This window comes from Macrosteles quadrilineatus, unplaced genomic scaffold (assembly GCF_028750875.1).
Source record: "Macrosteles quadrilineatus isolate MER2022 unplaced genomic scaffold, UCM_ALF_1.0 Scaffold_8__2_contigs__length_117827958, whole genome shotgun sequence".
Lineage (NCBI taxonomy): Eukaryota > Metazoa > Arthropoda > Insecta > Hemiptera > Cicadellidae > Macrosteles > Macrosteles quadrilineatus.
Window position 1 is genome coordinate 102,223,493 of NW_026542601.1, and position 16,731 is coordinate 102,240,223.

General features: G+C 34.7%; 1 protein-coding gene across 1 annotated transcript in view; it reads left to right on the forward strand.

Annotated features, from left to right (window-relative positions):
- The first annotated feature begins 741 nt into the window (after nucleotides 1–741).
- Nucleotides 742–16,731, forward strand: part of LOC129000622 (tonsoku-like protein) — a 47,324-nt gene continuing 31,334 nt past the window's right edge. Inside the window, exons 1-12 of the mRNA XM_054427584.1 lie at nucleotides 742–908; nucleotides 3,913–4,040; nucleotides 4,805–4,934; nucleotides 5,924–6,095; nucleotides 6,858–6,972; nucleotides 8,702–8,893; nucleotides 9,880–9,985; nucleotides 10,180–10,331; nucleotides 12,195–12,341; nucleotides 14,242–14,428; nucleotides 14,868–14,993; nucleotides 16,467–16,612. Coding sequence (XP_054283559.1) covers nucleotides 896–908; nucleotides 3,913–4,040; nucleotides 4,805–4,934; nucleotides 5,924–6,095; nucleotides 6,858–6,972; nucleotides 8,702–8,893; nucleotides 9,880–9,985; nucleotides 10,180–10,331; nucleotides 12,195–12,341; nucleotides 14,242–14,428; nucleotides 14,868–14,993; nucleotides 16,467–16,612 — 1,614 coding nt within the window. The 5' untranslated portion in view covers nucleotides 742–895. The remainder of the gene's footprint in view (nucleotides 909–3,912; nucleotides 4,041–4,804; nucleotides 4,935–5,923; nucleotides 6,096–6,857; nucleotides 6,973–8,701; nucleotides 8,894–9,879; nucleotides 9,986–10,179; nucleotides 10,332–12,194; nucleotides 12,342–14,241; nucleotides 14,429–14,867; nucleotides 14,994–16,466; nucleotides 16,613–16,731) is intronic.

Below are 16,731 nucleotides of genomic sequence, written 5' to 3' on the forward strand. Positions count from 1 at the left end.
TTTCGCATTTATATTTATAAGATTTCTTTCAAAAAAATATCGCACTGCTACATATATCCAAATCCACTACACCTTTTCCAAATTTATTTGAGAAACAGTTATGTTTGTTTGAGAACATATCAATTGTATTCGAGATTCGTGAAATATATTTTAGAAAACATCAGATGAAGTTGAGAATAGTCAGTTGTATTTGAGAAGGCATCAAATTAAGAAATGGTTAAATTTATTCGAGAACTTGTGATTTGATGGTGAGAAACTCAAAATTCAGCTAATAAATAACCAACTTATAAAATTAAAAGCCCTAAATCTGAAATAAAAATTAACGATTTTTCAATTCCATACAATAAGTTACTTTCTCAAATACAATTGACTATTCTCAAATAGGTACATTTTTTGTTTTATAAAATTCAACTGACTATATCTGATTTACATTTGATATTTTCTCAAACATAAGTAATGATTCTCAAATACAATTAATAACCTCTCAAATAAATGTGGAATAGTAATTTGAATTTTTATAATAATCAACCGAAATGGCAATTTGTAAGGAAAGTTAATTTCACAGCTGTTTGGGTAAGAAGACAAGCCAGATTTTCTGGAAAAAAATTGTTTCATGGCGGGAAGTCGGGAACGAGGGGAACATGAAATCATCAACAACAACAACATAACATTATCAAACTACTCAACCTACTCAACTACTCACTGACAACTGATAAATTGAAATTCTGTTGTGTGTAGAAACAATCATAGATAGATGATAGATATAAGTATGTTTTATAATAGGCTTACTTATAGGTGTGAAGATTGTCTTTGGTGTGTTCTGTTCTAATTTGCAGCTAGTTTCTTGGACTTCATCTGACTGAAAGTGAACATCCGGCTCATAGGCCTCAGTGCAATGTCACACCAAAGTAAGTTTGATAGGTTATTAATGTAGGCTTTTGTAATGCACTTTTACATTATTTTTGATAAATTTTATGTTAGGGTTTGTTCATGCAATGACATTTGGTTAAAACACATAAATGTCCATAAAATGCAAGTAAGTTAAGTTCCTCCGAGGACGAAACGCCAGGAGATAAGTTAGGCCTACCCACGAATACTAGAGTATTTTTCTAGTAATTGTGAGGAGTAGGCCTAAGAGGCTAGACCGAGGTCCGAGATAACTTAGTTAACCTACCTACAAAAGTACTTACCTAGGCCTATTCAGATTGTTCTAACAGGAACTGAATTTATTGAATGAAATTAATTTTAGTTTAGTTTAGTTTTGGTGAGTCAGTGGCTCAGTTGGTAGCGTCGCGGACTTCGGGCCCAAGGCAGCAGTGTCGTGGGTTCGGATCCTGGTCCCTGCTACAAACTTTTATCAGTACAGTTCACCTTTGTACTGTACCGGCTCACCCCTTGCTTTGCTGGATACGTTCCACGCACAGATCTGTAGTCTATGTGGACGGGCAAATGCAAGGTTAAAAGAGGCCGTCAACCTCTTAAAAAAAAAAAAAGCTACAATACTGGTACTGTTTAGGGACAAACTGCCCCAAAGCAGAACTTTCTTTTAACTTTATGCAAGGGACTTGGAAAAATTCAAAACTTTTCTGCGGGCTAACGTGGTCCAAGTTGCGTATAAATGAATTGTGTGTAAGTTTTCTCCTTACGCTTCAATTAATTAATTTGAAAATTTGTAAATTACCGTACCGGTACTGTTATTACATTGAATCACTTTTGGTTATTCAGTTATGCATTCTTCCTCACAATCGATGCACCAAATTTTTTTGTCGCAGCTTTCGTTCATGTACCTACCCTAATGCATTACGTTTTGTAGCGTTACCGGTACTGTTTGCAGAGAACAAATTTAATTTTTCTTTTGAAAATAAAATGGTAGACTTTAATACAAAAATATTTTTTGCAAAAATTCAATTTTATTAACCCTCCGAGTGTCACGCGTCATAAAAATGACGCACAACGCACTTTGTGTAGGGTCACGCGTCACTTTTATGACGCACAAACATCGTTTACGGCGAAGGCTCTATGACTGACTGAATCGGATTGAACTGGATCGAGTTAGGTATCGTTCTTTCCGTAATATTCTAAGCTTTCTCCAGAGGTCTGTCTCTAAGCGCTATTCATTTTAGTTCCGAAAATATTGTAGCAGACAGCTGACGTGCGTGTATTTGTAAACAGCTAGGTTCCCCCGGACCGATGACTGATGTGTTTTATTACGTTTATCATTGTTTTAGTGTTAAAAATCAAAAGTAGTGATATACGTGGTGCATTATTATAAGAAGATTTAAGTGGTTTTGAAGTGCTGGTTGATGATCCTGAAGAAGTAGGTAGTGATATTGATGTAAATTATCAGCCAGATTCCTAGCTATGGTTAGGCTATGCATTCTTAGCTAAACGCTATGTACTGAAATCCGTTTTTCGCTCATAACTTATTTATTTGATAACTTACCTCGCTATATGATTATATATTTGTAATCCTCATTAAATTTAGAACAAAGTGGCTATTTTCAAATATTTATAGGAGACCTATAATTTATACAATTTCATTGAGCGCGAACTTATTTTTTTTTTGAAAATTTTCGAAATTATATTTTTTTTTTACCTAAAAATTTTTTTTTTGAAAAAATGTTCCTTATTTTTTATATATAATATTGAAGCCCATGATTTTCCAAACAAAATGGTATATAGAACATTAGAATTAACATTGTTTTAAGCTTCTCAGATCCGTTTTAATAAAACCTTGCAAAGGGGCCAAAAATAGGTGGACATTAAGGCCTAAACTATGGACACTCGGAGGGTTAACTTGTTAACTAAAGCCTCGTTCACACGGGGCGAGTTTACACGCTACTCGCCGGCGTGTAAGAAGCCGGCGTGTTGGCGAGTGCGCTTGTATTCGTTCACACGGAGCTTGTCCACTTGCCAACTCGCCGACGTGTAGAAAGACGTCGGCGAGTGCGCTTGTAGTCGTTCACACGATGCTTTTTCCACTCGCTCAGTAGCTAGCTTGAACTAAATCCTCCGACATCTTCGAATAACATGCGCACAAGCACAAGCAACTGTGTTCACACTGGGCTACTTTACACGCCTACTCGCGCAAAAGCTGGCGAGTTGGAGTGTAAAGTAGCGGCACCGTCAACATTTTCCAGAGTTTTTTTACAAGCAGCTTTTGAGCGAGTACGTCGTTCACACTGAGCTATTTTACTAGCTGTGTGTAAAAAATCCGGACTTGTAGCTTGTAAACTCGCCCCGTGTGAACGGGGCTTTATGTAGCATTTTCTGTAGAAATGTGACAGGTTAAGTGTAAGAAAGGGCAATGTGGCCCTAACTTTGCCTGTAATAATAAATAGTTTTTCAAAAAATAAAATACAACCAGACAGGCAGGCTGGGCTTTCTGCATCCCTCCCCCTCTTTCTGCGACACTGTCGCTCTGTCGCCCGTAGTTCTACTTTGTGAATTGGCATAAACTGTTAAGTAACTTAGGGTCCCTTAAAGAATGCCTACCGGTAATCATTTCTATTCAGCTCTGTAGTGTGTAGTTTCTCGTTGGGTTTAAAAAAATAGTTTGTCCATTGGTGGTAGCTACCTATCTATTTCAATATAAAGTAGGTAGACCTGCACATTGAAGATCTCTTGGAATCTATATTTTAAGGTATAGATGTGTGTAGATAAGTTGGTCTGACTGAAATCACAATAAACTTCATTGTTTTGGCAAACCTCTGACCCTCCTTTATTTAATTTAATTGTTGTGTTTTATCTACGCCAATGAAACTGTTTAACGTTAGAAAGGGAATGGTCTACCGGTTTCTACTGTACAGCCTAAAAGATAGTGTAAGCTAGATTCTCCAGTAGTGATATAGGTAGGCTACCTAGTTTGTATCTTTATAATAACACCGAGGCCTACTCATTTTTATTTTACAGAGTGGGAAAAGAAAAAAGAAAAAGCCATAAACGAAGGAAACTTGGAGGAGCTATATGCTGCATGTATAGAACTTGCTTCCCTGCAAACCAATAAAGAAAATTATGAGGATGCTATTAAACAATATAAGGTATGTGTCTAAGAAGTAGGGATTAAAAAATCTTCAGTGATTACCTGCTTGGTGATCAAATTATTTCTTATTACTTTTAGTAGGCCTAACTAAGTTAGTTTTTGCACCAAATTGTTGCCATCTTCAGCCTGTGCAAACAAACTAGCCTGTAGGCTATTTTTCATCTTCTTCTGGAAACTGTCAATTAAAAAAAGACAAAACAGAACATAGTTGAAAACACAAAATCAACACGGGAACACAACACAGTAATATTAAAAAAAAAACTGTTGGTTTAGTAATATAAAAGTCGAGTTGATTGATTCGCAGTTGTGCGTACAAATGTGTCTTTTGTTATATAATCACAAAAAAAAACTTACAGGTTCTTTCCCCCCTTCATTATCTTCATTAGCGGTGTTCGAAATAAAATTTCACGAGAGAGGTAACTTAGTTGGTTATATAATACATTTTGTTAGTCCGATTTGATACTGGCCACCTGCAGGCTCAACGCTCAACTCAATTTCCACTTGGCTCGCAACTGATTAATGTAGGCCAGCTGCTTTCTTAAATGTTAACATGTCGTGTTTCCTTGTAGTTGTGTTTGTCTTCAACTCTGTAGTTGAACATAATACAAGTTTCAACAAGTTTACATAATACATGGTCAATGATTTTCATTCATGTCATATCCTAGATCACATAAATTTTAACGTTATAACAATATTAACGTTGTTTAAACGTTTTAATGTTATACCCTAACAACATTTGAACATTTTAACAAAATCTTTCAGGAAGCCAAGACAGCGGCTGAAGCTGCTAACAACACTATCAATAAGGCTGTCTGCCATAGAATGATTGGAGAGGTGTACAGTAAAATGCAAAAATATGACGAAGGAATCAAACATCAACACAAGTATTTAGGTGAGCTTCTACAAGGCAGTAACTAGTTGATTATTCTCAACAATAGGGGTTGAGGGTTATTAGATATTTAATTTTTAGATAGTCGGCCATTGACTGGAAAAATAAGGTGCGCTTTGTAATATCAATATCATAGTTCAAATTATTTTCTTAACCATGAACATTTAAGTTGAAGAATATTCTCTATTCCTACAGTCACCCGACAAAGTTGGCTACCTTGTACTGTTTATAGTACAGAAAGCTGCTAATTGCTGCATGTTTATACTTTGCCGTACGGTTTATACTTTGTCGTACTGTTTATACTTTGCCGCACATCAGGATTCCAACGAAACAACACAAAACAGCGTGGTTCTATTATGCACGTAATCCGTGTACGCTTGGAAATAGGTTGGCAACACTTGAAGATAATAAAATACTATGAGCAGCTGATTGACTATTATAACTACGATTTAACCTGTCATTTTGTGTTTATAGTTTTGGTATATCTGAACTTTCTGGACTTTTCTTTTAAACGTTTTTAAAACATTCATACAATCTTAATAAACAAGAAAACACCTTTAAAGCATTTTTTTAGGCGCGGAAACCACTTCAAATTACAAAAACATACGGAACTATATTCTCAAAACGCGGAGCACATTTCTTGCCGAGGAAAAATAGCGGAGTGATACGGACCGGGTACTACTTTCTCTAGGGCACCTATTTGTGTTGCCAGCTGAACCTAAAAACGTGTTGTATAGTGTTTGAAAGACTAATTAATTATTTATATGCTTTATAGTGACTGTAGGAAAAATATAATGTGTAACACGAGTGCAAAAGGCCTTTGCTGCACTCGAGATCATTCCACACTCGCCTGCGGCTCCTGCGTAAACATTGCTCTCGTGTGCAGCAAAGTGCCACTTTACCCACTAGTTACACAAATAACTATTGTTTGTTTATTATTTTGAAAAAGTGAGGTACTTAAATAAATCTAAGATAAACTGTTTTCCTGCTAGAGTTAGCACGGGTTGAGAATAACACAGTTGAAGAACAAAGGGCCTTAGCTAACTTAGGCCACATGTACTTCCTAAAAGCAGACACCTTTGTCAACCCTGCGTCTCAAGAAAAACTGAAATGCCTTGAAAAATCAGAGAAATACAGCAAGCTTAGTTTGCAGACCTGTGAAAGGTAAGGTTTCATTTAGATAATAGTGTGTACTTTATCTTTTACATGTCCCAGAGCGCGGGAATTTGGTTATAGAGGTCACGGGTTCAAATCTCACCAAATCACCAATGGATTTTTCTAAGTTATAATGCCGCAACCCCTAGGTCTAGCCTGAAGTAATTTGAAAAACAATCCTGAGCACATGCCTAGCGTCCTAGGACCAAAAAAAATATTGTTACATATTTTGATTTTATTGAAAATTAATTATAGGCCTAACCCTTGAACTGTACTGCAGACTAGGAGCTGCAAGATAGGGCAAGGCCACACTAAATAAACAGGCCGTAATGCTTGTCAAGCATGACGTCAACGACACGATAGAAGACGGCAATGACGTAATGTTTGTTGTTTGTTTTAAACTGCTTTAAAAAACTGTTTTAAGCTGCTTGTTTTAAACTTTCCTTGGAAAATAAATAAATACCTACGTCATTGCCGTCTTCTATCGTGACGTCATGCTTGACAAGCATTACGGCCTGTTTTTTTTAGTGTGGCCTTGGACAGGGGCGGATTAAAGAAAGTGCTGGATAATTGGGTGGCAGTGAGGAATAGCCCTAAAATTAGGAATTTTTATGATTCTTTAAACATTTTTTAAGTGCCCTCTAAAAGCCTTGTAGCTTTGAATCAAAAGTAAAGTTGGATATGATCACATAAGAGACCAAGAAAATTTGCTATTTTATTAAGTTTGACACTGTTACTTTTGTACTTCTTAAAATTTGTTTTTTGTTCCAGGATCACAACTGTTAACAAGCAGGAATTGGTAGAAATGCAAGCTCGGTTGTACTTGAACCTGGGACTGGTGGTGGAGCAAAATGATCGTGAAACTGCAATTAGTCACTACAATCGAGTGAGTCTTTTAGTGAAAAAAAGTTACTAATTGCTGCCTTCTCACTAAGTGGCAGCCTGTACATTGGCGTCCTGTACAAATTGCCATGACAAAACCATGCTTGTCCCTTCACATATGGTGACTACGACCTTCTCGCAAAAATTACTCTGTTTCGTTTTGTATGGTTCATTTGTCAAGATGAAATTGAGAGTGTAGCTTTTCCCCTCGTCAGACTTTTTCTTTCTTCTTTGGTTTACCAAAAGATTCAGTAGGCCTACCTAAGCTAATAAGAAACTTTCACTATTATCCTAAAATGTATTACCATCCTCATCCATTTCAGTTCTTACAACGTATATTACAATCATACTTCATCTACATATATTTCAATGGCCAGCTACGAGTTGGGTCGCTTAAAAAGCATGGTGGAAGCCACCAACCTGTAACGCAGTTCTTTGGCGACAGATTCACTGCCACAGAGTAGGGTCGCAGCGACCCGATAGTGTGAAGGCGGTCTTAGGGTATTATTTGATTAAAGTCACTTATTTAAACAGATTATTTTATAGAGGTTAATTTGTTTTTATTCATCTTGAAGGATGTAAATTTATTACCACCAATCTTAAAAATCCCTTGATTTTGCCTTCAATAGCTAGATTCCTGTAGTAAGGTAGTGGTTAAATAGTTGACACCTAGTAATTGAAAGGTTGTCGGTTTGTTCCTGAGTAAAGTTGATATCTCTTTAATGGTTTAAAACTCAACCCATTTGCCCTTGACGATTAGGCTTTTAATTAATGGTCCTGGATGAAGAACCAGATGGTGTCGTAGTCGTACAAATCTGTCATATCATGCCTTCAATACTCATCTTCACTTTGAAGTGTGCACCCTGCTCTGTGGTATCTTTACTAAACTACCTATCCTTATATTTAATACGTGAAGGCGATTTCTACAAAACACTACTCTTCCGTTAATAATTGACAGATTTTTACAAACGATGTGTCAAAATGAAGTATTGTTTGTGTAGATGCCCCCTTTCACCAACTCCAGTAATAAAAGTCCTCGAGCTTTGCCCCACAGGCCATTAAAATCCCATAGTATTTCTTATGGATAAAAGATTTTGTCTACTTAAATATACGAATAATTTGTATTAATTACAACTGTTCATAGTAAACATATGATACACCCAAGAGCGTTCGTTTTCAGTTTTGATAACTGGATTGGAATGATTGATTACATTATCTTTGAGTTGACACTTTTAAGTAGGTAATCGAAATTATGACTGTTATTCGTTTTGAAATAACACCTGTAATACTTTTCAATTGCTTGAATTCGAGCAACAGGTGCACTAGTCTAATATAATCAACTCCATTTGAGTCTCTGATGGGCTTAAAACTCCACACCTTTTATATTGCATTCAATATTTTTTTTTTATGAGTTTAAATGCTTAGCTAAGGAAATAATGGACTTGAGATGTTTTTATGCTGATTTCTTTATGGTTGTTCAGAGTTTGAGCATTTGTGAAGTAAGAGGTAACCAAGAGTATTGCTCTCAACTAATATCATTTTACTGTGAACTGCAATGTGCAGAATCAACAAACTTAAACCATAGGTAAGCTGTCTTGTCACAATTTGTAAATATTTTATTATACTTAAATACTTAGCTATGACAGTGGTAAACATCACACAATTTGCCTCTGTAGCAAAAGTTTTACGACAGTAAATTATGTTTTTAATTCCTTTTGATATCCACTATCCAGGCAATAAACCTATGCAAGAGTATGGACATATGGAATATCCTGTGCAGTTCGTACAGTGGGCTAGGGACACTCTATTATAACCAAGGAGACCACACTCGAGCACTGACGAACATAGACAAAGCACTCAACGTTGCACAGCGGCTTCCAGACAGAAACCAACAAATATGCGAAGCATTACTGCTAAAGGCTGATGTAAGTAGGGCTTAATTGTAGACAAATTAATGTACAGTAATTAACTTTGAAGTTATAGTTTCTTCGAATAGTATTGCCAAAAGGCTAAATCATTATAAATAAACTATTCAATTCACACACTTTTAACAAAAAAGTTCTCTATTTCGGCATTAGTCTTCTTCAGGAATAAACAAAACAAATAAAAGTGTTTAGCACTCTGTATCAGAAGAGAAGGCTTAGCAAAAATCAAAAATAAATATAATTTATAAAGAAGAAAAAAAATATTGAAAAAGAAAGAAAGACAAAATTTTGTATTTTATCTCAAATTTAGACCATGGTGTTTTAGATTTAAGTAATAATTAATGATCTTGCTCAAGCCGTCTTAATTTTAAGTCTGATGCGTCTTTGGCCAATTTTCTTATGCCTTTTAAAATTCCTTTTAGGCTAAACCCTTAATTAGCTTCTTGTTAGATTGATCTACATTAAGTCCGATCGATTTGCATTAAATAAATATAAATAATTATGATTTTGTAAAAAGGTATAGCCTATTTACGTTTAGGAATATTTACTAGTATCAAATGTTGGTAGATTTTTTTGTCTCTTTATGTGTCAAAAATTCTTCCTACGCTAAGGATTAGTTCAAAATTAACTGTGTTTACTTGGTAGATTCTACTTCAAACCATTTAAAACTTTTTTTATACTTTAAACTGCACAATTCAAATAAATTTTAAACTAACAAATTCCAAGATGAAGTTGAGCAATTTAATTTAATTTATTTAATGGAAACTGTTTTGTGTTAGTTTGATTACACAGTTTGGGAGAAACATTCATTCAAATTTGAAATAGCCTAGAATACAATTCATATAAATTTTGTAAATGAAACCGTTTTTTGAAGAAAACCATCAGTAACTAATCAATGGTCAGTCTCAATGCAGTCTATAAAACATATTATTGTAGGTAAAACTAATTCAAAACAACTAATCCAAAATTGTTTGTTGTTTTTTCAGATACTTTTTGACTTGCCAGATTTTAGAGGTGCCAAACAATGTCTTCTGAAGGCTTACAAATTAAACACCGAAACTCGTAGTAGTGTCGAAAAAAAGCTGAAAACAGGTATTTGGAATAACTCCTGATAAAATAAACGCAAACTTTTAGTAAAATGTTTCATCTAAAATATATTATTACTACCGTAATTTATATTATTATTGACTAAACAGTAAATAAAATGCTTTCATTGTAACATGCTTTAGGGCTTAGGTTTTCTCTAAACATTGTCAATTTTTTATAACCTGATACTTTGTCTGTAGTTGCTGCTGTTAGTCGTTACGAGCAGAAGCTATTGGACACTCCAGATTGTGACTTGGAGACTAAGAAGTCCCTGTATGAGTCACTAGGGGATGGCTGTGTGGCAATGTACAGCTACTCCAAGGCTATTGAATACTACCATCGTATGCTGGCTGTGAGTGTTAGATCAATCCGTACAGGGTTGAAGTGTTAGATTTATCCATTATAACAGGGTCCTACAGGTCTTCACATTATAGCATAGGACTGGATAACAGAGATCACTGCTTGGAGTGCAGTAGTTACTAAGTTTAGATCTATTTGATGTAGTCTTTGGATGGTTCAGTTCAGACGGACACCTTCGTTGTCATTTCCGTATCAAGAGGTTCCAAAGGTGTTATGTCGCATTTTACCACGCCTCTGGGAAGTGAAATAAGTCAGCTTTGAAGCCTCTATTCTCTGTGATTTTTAGGTTATGTAAACTCACCTTACAATATTCATTTAGGCTAGGCCTATTCTATAAATGTTTAAAGTTAATAAGTTAATAAAGATATGGATTACAAAATGGGTTTTATTTAAACAATGAACAATTAACATGCAATGAGAAAAGGCTTGACGTTACAATGAAAGGATTGACAATGGTGTATGGGGTTGAAATTAAATTGAAATAAAAGATAAATTTGAATAATAACTTGAAGGTTCAAATAATTTAGATGTGATCTATCTCAGGGTAGGGTGTCGTGCTGGCTTGAATGCTAATAATTAATAAATGTAATAGTGTCCAAATAGGCCTAATTAAAGTGTTAAATTTACACAATCTCAACAATGGAAAATCTAATTTTGGTGTTGTCCAAAAGGTAAGTCCAATTAGTATAAAATTTAAAAGAGTTTAAAGAAAAGGTTATACTTAATTTTGAAGATAATGATTAAGTTGAGTCCTCTTGAGGTTTAAGCTAAAAAAAACTGTGATATAACTTGAAACTGGTCTTCTTAATGAATGAATTTGATTTAGGTAAAATTTTGAGTCCTTCTTATAACAATTTCAACTTCTCAATGGCTTCCTTCTCTTTTCATCTCAATGTTCACATCACTATTGTTGAACACATGGGATCACTTTCACTGCTACTTAAATTTTGATTCCTTAAGGACTAATTTTGAAATGATATTATAAGAAATTTTGATGTATTGCAATTCTCTTACATATTTAATAAATAATTAGGTTGTGGGCGTTGTAAAAAAAAATATATATAGGCTATGAAATGAATATTATTAATGATAAATTGAACATATTAATGAAATGATATAAATTAGGAAAATGAATATTAGGGCAGCCTTTCTGAGGAGTGATTATTAGGTGTATGAATAAAAGTTAACATTTAAAAAAATTTAATACTAAATAATGAATGAAATGAAATGAAATATTACAGTTATACTGTCCAAAACAAATGTATTGGTTTTTGAGTTGTATGAAATATGTAGCCTATCCCAACTGTGACCACCAAATCGTCATTCGTCAGTGGATTTATCAGAACCTCTCGCCATCGGAAGATCATGGCCCGTTCCTGATCATACCCTCGAAAGCAACCAAGTGGCGTTCTGTTCAATAATGTATAGTTTGTTTACTTTTCCCTGATTTATCTTTTGGTTCTGCCATACAATTTAATGCAAATAGTCAAGAGATTTTCATTAAAAAACCAATAGTACGATTGGGATTTGCTTGCATAATTCTCATGGTAAGTGTGTGCAACTATTTTGTGTAGTATTTTCCGAGACCCACATTATTGTCTTTAGTATTCTTGCCCCGTTGTAAAGCACAGGCAGAAAAAAAATACAGTACAAGACTTGGGTTGTGAAAAGACATGTTTGTGAACATAAACGATTAGATAACCCTTACGATTGTGATTTCTAAACCTAAACTTGTTTTTCATTCAGTTGAGAGTAGACTGTTCTTCTGAATTTTTCTGTTTCGTATCATTGTCTTGTAAGACAACATATTATTGACGTATTGCACTAGTTTTTAATGTTGTTCTGTTTTTTCCAGACTGCTCGCGACCTAGGCGAGTCAGGAGAGCAACTAAGGCCTTGTTTCGTGTCTTTGTCTCAGACATACAAGGATAACAAGCAGTATGATGAGGCCATCAAGTACTTGAGGGAAGAGCTGGAACTCAACGTTAACAATCCTGTTGAGGTAGGGTTATCTATTTTGAAAATATTTAGTTGGCAATTGTTATCAGTTCAGTTTCGGTTAGGCATTTCTTTTATCTGTTGTTTGCTTTTTCAGATTTAACCTTCGAGAAAGCGGCTCGCATGTTAAGAAAAAAAAAAAAAATAAATGGTGTAAGTCGTGTCTAGCAACTGCACCACCTTACTGATAGCATAGCACTGACAGTTTACTGATATGGTGTTACGTGACACCTGGACTGCTCCTAAACATATTTACAACCACCCTTCCCCTAGGTTAAATCTTAGATGCAAGTTGAATTTACAAATCTCCTAAAATACAATTATCATCGTGTGACATGTTAACTTATATTGGAGATATTGGCAATGAATAATGAAATGAATAACTAAATTTAAAAGTTCAAAAAGGCCAATATATAATAAATTGTTTTAATCACAAGCGCTTTCGGTAACTAGGTTTCCATCGTCAGGCTGAGTTTAAACTGGTACGAAAAGTAAATATTTACAATGATAAATAAATTTAAAGTAAATTAAAATTAAATCAGACTAGAACACCCATGCTGCTCCGCAGGGTTTAAATAAATATAATATCCGAGAAATAAACAAATTTATGATTTTTGATTAAGTAATACAGTATCTTGAGCTTAACTGATTCAAACGATCAATAGCTCAATTTAAAGCCTATAATTTACTGATTTTTTAAAGTCTAAAACATATGGAAAAACATTATCAATACTGGAGCTATTGATTTTTAATCATAGAAAAACGTTATGAAAAATAATTTTTATATTGGTTGTTCACCTTGTGTTTGCTTGAAACTCGTCCGATTTGAATAACTAATAGCTTAAATGAAGGTTCTTAGACTAATATGTATAGGATTAGATAATTTTAACTGGTGAAATACATATTATAAACATATTATAACCAAATCTAACTCCCATAAGAAATACACGGGGAGAAAGCTTATCTGCATACAGCAAATCTATGGAACATAATTAATTATTCTCTTTATTATTCTCGCAATGACATTTGTGGGCACCGCGATGAAAATACTCCATTTTTGATCTCATAAACGTACTATTTTTCACACTAAAAAATGTTAAATAGCACTATAACTAATATTTACAGTTATATACAGCCCCTTTCTCCCTTCTTACCATTGTTTATGCCAATCACAGTGAATCATGGAACTGCTGATAGCAATTTGATATTGGGGAGTCTATCTTTATTGAACACAAAAGAAACATGTGAATATTATTAAATGTCCAAAGTCAACAAATAAATAGTGGAAGTGGGAATTTACCGGTCTCGGGGGACTGGCACCGCTAGAACGGCGGGCGAAACACACAGTATAGGTTATGTAACGCTAGCAACGCACATGCAATAACTCCAGTCCTTTCTACAAGGATGCGCTGACAAGCCCACAACAATGCTTCAATGTAATAAATTATTTGTTTTCTTGTGCTCTACACAATGGTTTTAATAAAAATTAAAATTGGCCATTTCATATTTAATGGTATAAATGTGATGTACACACGACCACAGGAGATCAGAATTTAGTCGAATAGCATCGTGGAAGACAATGTCTATGAAGGAGATTTCCAGGACTTTGCCGTGATCACGGAAAACAATGGCTACATGACCCAGAGAAATGTCTAGGATTTTGCAGCGATTGAGGAAAAATACAGATAAGTTTCCTAGACCGTGGGAGGTATCCAGAATTTCCCTGCAATTTCAAAAAACTATGATGATGTTTCTCTCAATGAAATTACATAATAACTGTTGAAAAAAGCACTGATAAAAAAAGCTCGAGACCCAACCTTTAAAAAAAAATGGCTTGGGCTCGACTCGTTCTTAAATGTCAAACTCAAGTATCTCTATTATCAAGTTTGTCAATTGTTTTACAGGCCTGCAAGACGACGTTAAGCATTGCAGAGGTTCTGGAGCTGAAAGAGGCAGATGTTAATGAGACTACTGAATGTTATCTAAAAGCAAGGTCGCTTGCACAGACAGCCAAGGACATCAAACTAGAGGCCAGGACATTGGAGTCCTTTGTGCAGTTTCTTAAGGAGAAGAATATGATTACTGATTCTCGTAAGTATTCTAGCTTAGTCGTTATTATAAAATAAGAATATTCTTGCCAAGGCTTTTAAATATCACATTTTTACTTATAATTGAATTAGACTTTGCTTTCTCTACTTACAAGTTTTAGAATAAATTAACTTGTTGGAACTAGTTGGATTGAGACAGCTGTGATATACATTTTGGAGGATTCAGAGTGTGCCAAAGTCTATTGTTCTTGTAACCACCCTGGAATGACATCTTGTATCATGTTTTATTATGTCTATTTGAATTAGCTATTGGCAAGAGCTGGTCCAAATACATTGATGGGACGTCTACTTCAGTACATCCAAAAGTCAATGGTCTCAGATACTAGTTTTAGAGTTAAAAAGAGTTATCATTGAGATTTTTAAATTAGCATGTTCCAGTCTATGATGTTCATTCGGATCAACTTGTTTGCTTTATTTCCTAGGGAAAATGGAGGCAGAACTTGAAAACCTGAAAGAAACGTATGGCCCTATGAACGACAGCTCAAGTGAAGAAGAAGAAGAAAACACACCTGACATTGGAGCCGACATTGACATCAATGAGCTCTCAGGTAATGGTTTAAATTATTAGACTTTCTTAATGCCAGCTTGGTTTAAGGTTTGCTAAAGAAGTATTTTGTAAACATTATGGTCATTAACAAATATGGGTTTAACAAAATATGGTAGGTTTGAATGTTTTTCTCTGTAGCTCCAGAGCTATTTTGTAGTGGAATACTTTCAACGCTCTAAGGGAAAGTGATGAAAAGTGTATTGTCCATAAATGTATGGACTATGGACAAAGTGGCTGACATAACTAATGCAAGAAAGCCTAAAAATGTCCTGAGCTCGCTTACATTCTCAGGTTTTCTTGCCATAGTTATGGCGGCCACTTTGTCCATACATTTATGAATACCTTTTTCATCAATACAAACAACATAATAACAATTTATTCAGAACATCTGTGAATCCTAATAACATGTGTAATAGAAAGATATTCAAATATCTAAAAATCATTGGGTGAACATAAAACAGAAAATATGGGATGAACTGAAACCTTTTACACCAAGGTCTTAGATGCTGTTTTCTAGGTTTTACGCAAGAAAAATAGTCAGAGTAGGTTTGATAAAACTGATAGTTTAAAAAGTTAAATTAATAATTTAGGGATATATTCTAGCTTACAATTTTATAGGCTCAGTATAAAAGGTGGTTTAAGTTTGAGAAACTTCCTTAAAAAAACCTCCGTCTGTTACAGAATAAAGTAAAGATTGTTTGCCTTTAAAGAGTAGGCTTTATTTAACCCTTTATTGCTAAGCAATGATATATCGTTGTGCGTCTTTTCTCGAAAAGTGCTACGGATCGATATATCGTTGTTCTTGTTTCATCCGAAAAGAGCTAAGCGGCGATATATATCGTGCCGGCACAACATTCGATCGTGTGAGTTTAAATGGGCATATCGGTTGACTCGGTTCTTGTTTCGAAACAGTGATGCTTTCTTTCGTTTCTTTATACAATCGAGGCCTAATATATCGTTCATTAGGACTTTGGAGATGACATTTTTTTACCGATTTATTTCTCGCACACTAGACTGCCTCTGTGGCAAGCCTAGCACCTTTTGGACGAAATAAGTCAAACTCTAGCATTCTTAGGAAAATTACAAAAAGAAAATTTTAGCATCGAAAAAGTTACACAATTCACAAGTAGCCTAATGATATTTATTAGTAAGAGTTGAGTGTAGTACATAAAAAAAATTATTGCAAAGCAGTCAACATAAACAATCAACAATATTCAACATCAGCTGGGAATATTTTCTATCACACTACCTACCATTTTGCAAAAATTTCACTTAGGCCTTAAGCTGAAACATTTATAATAATTAATTTTAAAAAATTAAAAAAGTTAATTTTTGCGGTCGAATGGCGAGTTTAGGTCGCCGGGCACCATTTTCCTGACTGCTAAAATGGCAACCTATACTCGCCGAAAAATGGGGAAAAAATTCCTCCTCAAAGGGTTAACTTAAAATCCTGATTCAATAATGACTGTTTTAGACGACGAGCCTGAGCCTGGAGAAACCCATCGAGCACGCAAAAGATGTCCGACCAGAAATTTACGTCGGAATGAAAAAGGAGAGTATCCTCTTCATGTTGCTAGCATCAACGGAAATATTGCACTCGTTAGAAAACTGTTGGATCAGGTAACAGTAATATTTTTTAAACTGTGGGAAATACATATAGATTTATACAGTATAGTCAACATCTACATAATGTTGCACATCTATATTGTACCTCTTGTATACTATGCTTCTCTTTGTAA